The 11246-nt window shown below is 38.0% G+C and overlaps 1 protein-coding gene across 5 annotated transcripts in view; it reads right to left on the bottom strand.

Moving 5' to 3' along the window:
- Positions 1 to 385: 385 nt before the first annotated feature.
- Positions 386 to 11246, bottom strand: part of TNFAIP8 (TNF alpha induced protein 8) — a 117774-nt gene continuing 106913 nt past the window's right edge. For all 5 annotated transcript variants that reach the window (XM_071209655.1, XM_023584436.3, XM_004477700.5 and 2 more), the window contains one exon: positions 386 to 2049. In XM_071209655.1, the coding sequence (XP_071065756.1) occupies positions 1484 to 2049 (566 nt within the window). In that variant the 3' untranslated portion in view covers positions 386 to 1483. The remainder of the gene's footprint in view (positions 2050 to 11246) is intronic.

Genomic DNA, 11246 nt, shown 5'->3' with positions numbered 1-11246 from the left:
TATATCAAGCCAGGGAGAAAGTTTTTGCCTCCACTGCTTGTCTTAGCTAAGCAAAAGAGGATAACAGAGAAACTGACCACCTCCTAGGCTGCTGTGGGTTAAAACATATTTCAACCTCTGGAATTTTTAGTTCTGGGACCTTTACTGATGAACTGTTATTTTAATGTCAATATTCTAGGAGGCAGGCAAAATCAAGGCAAAAGAGCACACTAAATCATAAACACAGTGATACTGCAAGTATTTAATGCCAGTGGTTGGGTCTGTTTTTTCCTAGATGTTTTAGTAGGCTAGTAAGTTTCCATTTTTTTTTTCTACAAAATGAACAGATGCTTACTGTATCATCCACACATATAAAACTATGCAGAAACAGACAAACTACACAGAATGAAAATATTGTTTGGTTTACTCATCAAAATAGCAAATAACAAAAGGGCAAAAACCTTATCCCTTAAATAAAAAAGTGACATTCTTTATTTACCTATCAAACCTATTAAACATTTGAAATGCATTCATCTTCATATTCATGTTTTATAGCAATATCCTCTTCCCTTTTACTCCTCCTCCTCCTAAAGTAAGCTATTCTGATTGGCTCTTTTCTAAAATGGTGATGGTTTTATCTTTCTTAATACTATGTACTTTTTATTGTGATATCAAAAACAATCTAGATTTTCTCCTTGTCACTTATATCCAAAATAGATATTAAAATAGAAATTTCATCAGCATATTTTCTAGGTTACATGAAAGTTGAGGCCTAACCAAGCTTTTCAAGGGCATTCCAGTTTTCCAAATTTAAGTATCACCATTGCTATTAAAAAAACAAACAGGACTCAATTCCAGAAACATTCTTATATTAGATATCATTCAAAATGTCAAATATAGTCCATTTCCACAGTCCTGATTTCAGAGAAGCAGTTTTCTGTTTTTCTGTGGGATCAATTTGACTGTTTCAGACTTCTTTAATGTCAATGACAAAACCTTTAGCAAGAGAATCAAGGGTAGACTTGAAAATGGAATTGTTTCTGAAGGAGCCATGACAGCAGGAGAAAGTTCCTGGCTTTTAAAAAGAGGTACATATACGTAGCAAAGAATAGAAATGAATCAAAATACATAACTTTGTACATGGTAGAAATATCCAATGTGCCACCAACACAACAATTACCCTAAAAAAGATGTCTTGAGGTTTGAAGCTATACATATTTTTCTTTGTATAACTCTGTATTTGCATTGCCCAACCAGACAGCTTCCCCACGATCAGTTAACTGTAAGGAAGCTTTTAACTAAAATTTTTGGCAATATGCTTTTTTTTCAAATAAAACAAGCTCTGTAAAAGCACTATCAATAATATTTGACGATTGAATTGGGCAAAGTCTTCCTGAAATATGTGTAATGTTCAAAAAATTTTTTTCTTTTTCTTTTCCTTCATAAATCAGCAGTGCTCCATCTTCAAATAAATCATGAGCAGTCACAATCTTAATTCACATATTCATATGTTCTCTTCATCTAACATTTTGTTGATACCATCACAAAGTTTTTGTAAGTGGGGTTTAAAATTTCCAAAAGGATTATACAAGGCAGCCAAAAATTCACAATCTGAAAAATGATCAAAGACATTATTGACTCGTCCGTGTGATTTTGCAGTGAGGTGACGCTGAATGATCTGGTGGAGCAACTCTCTGCATTCATTAAGCAGCCTGGATAACACGTTCCGGTCAAAGGTGTAATCCACCTGATGGAAACTGACCACGGTCATAGCGAGCTGATGAACTTTCTTCTTAAATTTCTCCATCAGTGCCAGCTCATCTTGATTAAACTGGTTATTCCTGTAAAGAATGGCCAGTTTGATGACTGTTTTGATGAGGTTTTTGATGATTTTCTCTGCCTCCTTCTTGTTTTGGGTATACTCCTTGGTCACCCTGTACAGCTCATCTAAGACCTCGCTGCTTGTGTCGTCTATTAAGGTGGTGGCGATGGATTTGGATACCATTTTACCCAAGATCTTCTTTTGTGCCTGCACGGCCAGGTTTTTGGAATTAAAGACATCTGTGGCCACTGTAAACGAAGGAGGAGGGAAAAGAATAAAAGGTCAGTAAATACCAAAGAAGTAAATTACAAAACAGATATTAGAGAGGTTTTTTATTTCTCATTTTCTTCACTATTTGTGGTTTGTCTTCCATGTACCAACATTAGTCTCTGTTCAGAAAAGAACTTAAGAAAACGTTTTCTACATTTCTGGGCATTTGTGAAATGAAGGGGTTGATCTGTATAATTTTTTTTTAAAAGGAGGCCAAAGTCCAAGTGTAATATACACATGAATTGTATATTGAAAGCTGCCACAATATACAAAAATTTGACAGGTAATCCATTCTTTAAAAAAAAGAGTCACTTTTCTTGGTTACCTGGTCTCATCTGGCAGGATTCTGATAAGCCTGTTATAGAAAGTGGATTGCCGTCCTGCTCATAAGAAGCAGCTTGCACCTATCCATAAATTTCTTCAGATAGTATGAATCTACTTGGGACTATTGATAAGATCTGTACAATTTTTAATGTCTTTGGCAACTCAAGTATTCGATACTTTCTGCTATGCAGTCAAAACTTTCTTTAGAAATTAAAGGCAACAAACTTTGTAATAATAACTTCTTCTGATTATAAAACTGTCTCTTGAGACAATAAGCTTTTATGCAATTATTCCCTAGCTTAATTTGATAAGAAATACATTAAAAATATAAATCAATTCCACAGTTGTCCTCTGGGCAACAGTACCAAAAGCTGTTTAAAGAAATCCATTGAAATGCAAGAGGACATGGCAAATTCATGGAAGAAAATCAGTTGTGATAAGTCAAATTTCCCAAGATACTGACCAGTACCCATCCATTTGTCCATTCTAATTACCCTGAATTTCAATCCGCAAAAGTATTGGGGGAAGCGGATGTGGCTCAGGTGACAAGGCCTACCATATGCGAGGACCCAGGCTCGATCCAGAAAAAGAAGAAGAGAAAGCAGGCCTGTACAGTAAGCCAACTCCCACGCAGTGAGCAGAGTGCCCGCGTGAGTGCCCACGTGGTGAGCAAAGTGCCCCTGTGAGTGCCTGTATGGTGAGCCAGTGCCTGCACAAGCTGAGCCACAAAGCAAGACGATGATGCAACAGAAGAGAGACGAAGAGGAGAATCAAGATAAAGTGCAGCAGAGACCAGGAACTGAGGTGGCGCAATTGACAGGGAACCTCTCTCCACGTCAGAGGTCCCCAGGATCGAGTCCTGGTGAATCCTAGAGGAGAAAGATGAGAAGAGAAGACAAAAAGAAAAATAGATACAAAAGATCACACAGCAAATGGACACAGACAGCAAAAACAGCAGGGTTGAGGTAGGGGAGGGAAAAAAATAAATCGTTAAAAAAAAAAAGTCAAGTATTGGAAAGAAATATTCGTTGGAAAGCATTTGTCACTTGTGATTTCTAATGAATGGCTGTGAACCCATTTGTAACTAGGATCCTGTGAAGAGGTATGATCAGCTAAGGAGTGGACTCATTTGTGAATAGGATCATGGAAGATCCTTTTTAGGTGTGGCCAGACTGAGTCAGAGCGGGCCTTCGTGTGTATTATTACTAGAGGCCTTATAAAGATAAAGGCACAGGAGGAAGCCAGGAGTCAGCGGAAACCATAAGAGCAGACAAAAGGAGAGAGAGATCACCATGTGAAGGGAGACAAAGATGCAAGCTGAGGAACCCCAAGGACAACAGCAAGCCAGCACCAGTATGCTACAACTGAGGGAAAAGGCATGACATCACCTATGCCTCCAAAACCATGAGACAATAAAATTACTGTTTTTAAGCCAACAAGTACGGGGTATTTGTCACAGCAGCCCTGGCAAACTAACACAATGGCCACTGCTCCCTTTAAATTTGTGTATGTTTAGCCATACTTTATGAGCTAATGAAATGTGCCACGTGAACAACATATTTTGAAAGGGCTGATGTCCAGAGTTTTGGAATTATTTTAACTTTTAATTTGATGGATGTTTAGGAAACATGTAATAGCTATATGCATAAAATATTAATGCACCACTATATGTGATACACCTAGCTCACAGCTGGTGCAGTGAAAATGCTCAATAAATGTTTATTAAGCATGCCAAACCAAGTTTAGTTTTTCTACAATTTTCTTGCACTGTGTGCACATTGCAATCTGAAAGTTAATCCTGTATAGCTGGGCTCCTTCCCACTTCTTTCAGGTCCTCAGAGCTTCACTTCACTTCTGGGTCTGAAGGCATTTGTTCTCTCTGCGTATACCAACTCATGAGCCTAGCCTAGGTGTTGGGAAGAGGGCATTTGGCAGTGAGAGTCAAAAGGCTTAGACATAAAGAGACACAGGAATGAGTCAGAGCATCAGTGATAGACAATTATTTCTAGTTTGGATAGAGTAGAGACATTAGCAAACAAAAAGGCAGCTGCTCCTAAATTCAGACTGAGAAAACACATAAGAGGAGTGACTCTTTCAATATGGAACTATACATTAGATTTGAAATTGGGGCAAAAAGGAACCTTGGTCCAGAGTAGCTCATGGTATATAGTATAGGCAGCTGCAAAGAGTTTCTTAACAATCAGATCATCATTCATACACACTCAGTGCCAGCATACCACCGAAAGAACGTCTTGATTAAACCAGATTGGAATGGTGCCCTCACAAACTTCTGAAACATGAACCGAAACTGCAGAAGAAGAACTGAAATATATTTTGGGAAAGAAAAGGAAAGTGAAAAATTATGAGAAACAGCCAATTTTAGGTAGAAAGTTTCCAAGCTTTTTCATGTGTTCATCATTTAGAGAGTAGTCCATTTTGACTCCTATTCTTCAATAGTTTGCCAATGAGTACACGAGTTAATTCATGCTAAAGAGTTTTTATTAAAAGAAATGGTACAGATGTAGCTGATATTACCACATTCAGACCAGGGACCATCTTCCATTACAGAGCTTCCGATAGGGAACACAGTAAAGAAAGAAACCTAATTTAGATAGAATGGGATACTCTAAAGATTTTCATTCACATGGGGGAAAAGTAGGGGTCAGGAATTTATTTAATATATGGTTGAAAAGTTATTCTCTTTTTATTCTATCAGAATGTGGCCCAGTCCACAAATATCCCATCTGGAATTTACTATAATGTCTTTTAGATTGAAACAATGTGCATTGTGAAATTAACTAGAAGTTACCTACTTTTCTTATTAAATGTATGTGTCCCATTTAATTTCAAGCATAAAGAGAAAACAAAACAAAAACTCTACGGTGCAGCACTGTAACTTCCTGCAAGAGAAAGTGTAAAAAGCAAGCCTGCTACCAACTAAGCAAGATCATTTTCCATTTACCGGTAACCAAGTCTAAATTGGAACAGAGAAGTATCTCTGACTCTTTCATCACAATTGTCCTGGGGGAAGTTTAAAACCCTGCTCTAGAAACTCAGCAGCGGCTTCACACTTTTCATTTTTTCTCTGGATTTACATCTGGCTCAGACATCTTTCTAAATGAGGATGAAGCTCTTTCTCCTGCTCTGTGGGAAGACATACACATAGTGGATTTATTTCCCAGCATTAGAGAAGGCTTTCTGGGTGCCAACCAGGGCTTGTGGCTGAAAGTTGCTGGCCAGAGCCATGTGGTCTGTGATCATTAAGAACGATTTTTTTTTTCATGCAAATTAACTTCCTTTAGCCATTCCTGCTCAGACTCATTTGTCAGTTTCACATCTTCCACCAGATCCCTTCAAGGCCTGGTGTATCTCAGAGTTAGTCCTGGACCAAGTTCTTTGCCTTGACTCTGCCCTCACCCCTGTGTGATCTCACCCATTCCCGCGGGCGCAGATACCACCCATGTGCCAATGACTTCCACAATTATAACTCGGCCCTGACCTCTTTTCCAGATTCATTTTTGCAAATGCATTCAAGATTTTTCTTTTCCTTGTTTTTTTGCAGGCATTTGAATTGCACCATGTCCAAAACTAAGTCCTTGATTCCCTTCTGCCCTCAAAGTGCTCCTTCTTTCATTCTTTACTATCTCAATTAATAGCATCCTTTCCATTTGCTCAAGTGAGAGACCTGGAGTCATCCACCATTACATTCTCTCCCTCATAAAGTCCGTCACCAACTTTTTTCCATTCTATCTCCCTTAAATTCTCTAAATTCAGTTCCATTTCCCTCCATCTCCACTGACACCAGCCCTTTTCCAATCTCTTCCTACATAGCAGCTAGTGTTTTTTTTTTTAATGTAAATTTGAAAATGCTGCTCCCATTTTTTGCTGACCATCACACTTCCTTGTTCCTGAAATCACTGTACTTGCCTAAGTGTTTATCGTCTGCTTCTCCCTGCTGAAATCTAAGCCCTTTGAGAGAGGGGACTTTCTAGCCTCTTGTTCACTGGGTCATTGTGGGCCATTCCCTGGGCCTAGATGCACGTGGTGCTTCTGAGAGAAGCAGAAGTCAATTTCTCCCATCTCATTATACTTAAATACATCTCTAAGAAAACATGCTGGCATACAAAACCAAAGTTTTAACACTTCTCTTTGTTTTAAAAACTAGAGAAACAAGTATTTGTTTCACCTTGCTAAAAATGTGGTTTTCTCCCCTTAAATCCACTGCACAGTATGGTTTCTCTTACTGTCATCACTCAGTTCCTTTGAAGAGGAAAGATTTGTTGTGCACAATGGGGAAAGCCCAGAGGACAATACTACAAATATTTAGTTGAGTGCAAGGTTCTGACTTGAACTGCCATGAAAGACTGACCACATGCCCATCCCTACTTCTGGCTGGATGTATGTTTTAAAAATGCAACAGAGGGATGGACTGAAGGAAGCAATTAAGCTGTATAAAGGAAATGCTCTCAAAGGAGAAAGTTCTTGAAGTAATTTACGGCAAATTGTTAGCTAATTTTAAAAAAATGATGCCATATACCAGAAACATACTAAAGCTTACCATCATGTTAAAACGTCATGAAGATAATTTCAACATCATTTTATTCAAGATCATTTTAGAGTAATAGAGTACAAAGGTTATTTTTGCCTACTTATCTTACCTTCCTCCCCTATGTCTCTATATCTCCTTTCCTGGCTTAATCAATTAGCACCACTTTAACAATGTTTGCTATAAAACAAACTCACATTCAGGGAATTCTATTTTAGCATGGACAATTATAAATTTCTGAGGTAAGTATCAATGATGAAAATACACTGATTCTTCTACGCAAGAAAAAATGTGCTTGGAAGGAAAAAAAATCCTTTAATAACATTAATTAATGAAAAACTATAGTCTTCTGGAAATTAACAAAAGTGTTCCACATAACTACTCCCACTAAGAAATTACTAATACAGTAAAAGTACTTAAGTCACTTTCATTACAATTAGTCAGCAAATAGATAATTTCTTCATCCATTAAATTTCTGTTATACTTCGAACTTTTAAACAATGACTACAGATGCATATGTCATTGCTAATACTTTCCTAGTTAAAATTTGATCCAGTGGGCTCAATATTAGGAAGAATAGAAAAGGAAACAATTTGGAGAGCATGCCTGGCTGTTGTGGTCTGTTAATAAAAGTTCTTTAAACAAATTTAAAACTTTAGCTCTCTTATATCTGCATAACTCCAAATATAAATGGAGCTTAATAAAAAAGCAGCTTTGGTTTTAGCAAAGTGGCCATAGCTAACCATAAACACTGTCACAAGAAGTCAACAGGTTAAGACGTGACCTCCCTATCCTGGGATTTGGCATGCTCCAGGAGAAAAGCAAGAACACTTGGAATAGCTGATGATGTACACATCTGTGATATCAACCTCCACATGCAAGAATCCCAAAGTGGGAAATTCAACGGGGTAAAGAAACAAACAGGAATCAAACAAAAAGAAAGGAAGGAAAAAGAGCACCATGGAGGGGAGAAAGCTGCAAGCACTAGAAATAGCAGAGATAACTGTGAGGAGGGCTGCCCCAGGACAGGGTTTGAAGTAATGACCGTGGCAGTAGGCTGGAGGCAACCCTATCATCCAGAGAAAAAAGACAAGGGCCAGTACCTTAACCCCTGCAGAGGCTGCATCCCACACAGGAGGGCAGCACATAGTTTCAGAAGAATGAATATATTGGGGTCCTTAACATGAGGTCCAAAATTGCCCTGGCACTGAATGCAAATTATGGTGTGCATGATTTCCCTGACCTCAAGGAGCTAAGAACTGGTGGTACTATTTTATGCATGACTGTTTTGTAAACCACAACTTCTCTAATAGTAAAACAAAATAAAATAAAAAAGAACCAAGGTATGCACCATCACAAGGACCAGCTAAGTCATTTATTCTATGTCTCTTACCACCTCCAGCTAACTCCTATGTGCTCATTTAGGATGGCAACATAGTAAAAAGACATGTTAGGAATAATGGTCACTATGAAATGGGGGGAAAAACCACTAAGTGTCTTTGCAAGCATTTTTTAGCATTCCTTCCTTCTGGGTTAAGAATACCTTTTATTGTCCTTGACTTAGTTATTTTGCAACTCTGTAAGTTGTAGAAAACTGATGGTATTGCAAATAGCTCCTGTCCATAGAGAGGCAAATTAATCTTGTCCAGTGGAGGTACAACGATTGGTAATTTTCTTGTTTGCCTAAATATGTGTCCATTCTTAGGATTCTTCTCTAAACCAGTTATAGCTGCTACCGGTTCCCTCATTATTGTATTAAGTAAAATCATTGACAGGTGTCCATTTTGGATGAGAAAGTTTACTTTTTTTTTTTTAATCCTTTAATATATATTAGAAATTTCTTCAGCAAAAACATTAAGTTTTTAAAAAGATTAAAGAATAAACCTTTAGTGTACCATAGTATTGTTTTCCTATGGCAACTTATTTTTCTGGGGTCCTGGAAAAGTAGACTGGACTTATACTCTGCAATTAATGGTTCCGTGGACTGTTATATTGCTCAGGGAAATCACCAAGGCTCATTTTCCTCTTCTGTAAAATCAAAATAATGATCCTTACCTCTTGAAGTTGTTCTAAAGATAAAGAGACATGGCACATATAGAAATGTCTCATACAATGCCCGGCACACAACAACCTTCTCCACATGTTTGTTTAAAAAAACACATCAGGAAGCAGATGTGGCTCAAGTGGATGAGCTCCAGCTGCCCACATGGAGGTCCCGGGTTCAGTTCCCGGTGCCTCCTAAAAACAAAACAACTAGCAAACAAACAAAAAAACCAACTCAGGGAGCCAATATGGCTCAGTGGTTGAGTGCTGGCTTCCCACATACGAGGTCCTGGGCTCAATCCCCAGCCCCAGTATCTCAAAAAAAACCCCAAAACCCCAAAAATACCCCCCTACACACAACAAATTAAATGTCAAATGCTTTCTGATGCGGTTTAGTGCTGATTCACATTTGGTCAAAATAATCAATTCCTTCTGTAAATATTATGGAACTGAGAAATGCAAAATGCCAGATGGCTGTGTGAAAAGAGACCTCACATAGTTCAGATAATTAGGATTTATGTTTCTTTTTCCATGATGATATTTATAAAAATTAACATACCTTGAAACTTTCTTCACAAGGGAATTTGTCTCTTTTAAAAACAAAAATGTAAAGCATATAAAATCCAACTAAATATTTTAAACCCATGTTACTTTTTTTAAAACAACATTTCGGTTTTTAGTTTACATGAGGTAAGGGACATCAGCGTTTGAAATGAGAGGCTTGATAGCAATAGTTTTAGTACTACAGGACTCTATCAAGGCATTGTAAGGGTTTTTTCTCCAGAGAATAGAATAGAAGCTACAATGAAAAGAGAAGAGCAGAGACATCATCATCTACACAAAGATTCTGATAAAATTATGTAGATTGCAGGGATTCTTGCTCTTTTTTGTTCCACGGACCCCTTTACCAGTCAGGTGAAAACCATGGCTACACTGTACTGTGTATTATTTAATAAATATATCACACCACACCAACACGTCTCCACAAGAATAATGTTTTTTTTGAATTTCAATTCAAGGTCACAGACCCTTTGTTAAGAACCCCTAATATAGTGAAAGTCCCAAGGAGTCCCAGAGCCAAAACAAACAATCAATCAAACACATCCCCTACTTCCTCTTTGAGCTACCTCTTGAGTTTCCTTTTGATATCTTTTGAAATTTGAAATTCCCACCAAAGCAGCTGACCCAAATAGTCAATCAAGGTCCTAGTTAATTACATTTGAATCAAAATACAGTCCACCTGCCCTAAACCTGCCCCATAAGATAGACAAACCCTTGTCCAATGAATAGAAGTCAAGCTAACTTCCTTTTAATGGTCTATAAAATCATCTGCCACCCTAGAAGCTAGAAGCTGCTTCCAATTTTGCAAGAGATCCAGCTTCTTTGCTTCAGCAAAATTTGGTGTAATTTGCTGTAATCTGCAATCTCGACACCTGTGATGGTTAAATTCATGTGTCAGCTTGGTCAGGTTATGGTGGCTGGTTGTTTGGTAAAGCAAGTACTGGCCTGATTGTTACTGTGAGGATATCTCCTGGATTTAAAGCATTTATCGCTGATTACATCTACACTCAACCATCAACAGAGGAGACTGCCTTCAACAATGAGAGAAGTCTCAGGCAATCAATTGAAGACTCAAGAAGTGATGATTACAGCAGTCAGAAAAGGGGATTTCCATCTCTACTTCAGTCAGCCAACTTCTCCTGGGGAATTCATTGAAAACCTTCATCAGAGTTCCCAGCTTACGGCCTGTCCTATGGAATGTGGACTAGCCCATCCCCACAGTCATGTGAGTCAAATCCTATAATAAATCTCTTAATATTTATATAATACATATATCTCTTGTTGGATCTGTTTCCCTAGAGAACCCTGACTAACACAACTTGGAATTGTCTTTCGATAATTCTGAAGCCTCCATGAGAGCCAGAGTACCATAGGCAGAGCAGAAAGTCAAGTAAGAATAGTAAAGATGGACACAAAAGGTACCGGGGTTGTGAACTTGGATGCATTTTTAACTTCCCTGAACCTCAGTTTTCTCATCTGCTAAGCAGGGATAATTTCAGATTGGTGTGGTTTAAAGACATTTAAAGAGTTACAAATCTGCAAACACCTTGCAGTTGCCTGGCTTGTGAGAGACCATAAAGGAATAGAGAGTTCGTTAACCTTATATAAGATCTCTTGACATAGTGGAGTAGGGGTTCAAATGCAATATTTGTACATACAATGCTCTTTTTAATAATTTCCTTTTATATCCTCTATTTTCCA

The sequence above is a fragment of the Dasypus novemcinctus genome, chromosome 2 (genome assembly GCF_030445035.2).
Source record: "Dasypus novemcinctus isolate mDasNov1 chromosome 2, mDasNov1.1.hap2, whole genome shotgun sequence".
Classification (NCBI taxonomy): Eukaryota; Metazoa; Chordata; class Mammalia; order Cingulata; family Dasypodidae; genus Dasypus; species Dasypus novemcinctus.
The sequence above is the reverse complement of the archived record's forward strand: the minus strand, read 5'-3'. Positions and strand labels throughout refer to the sequence as shown.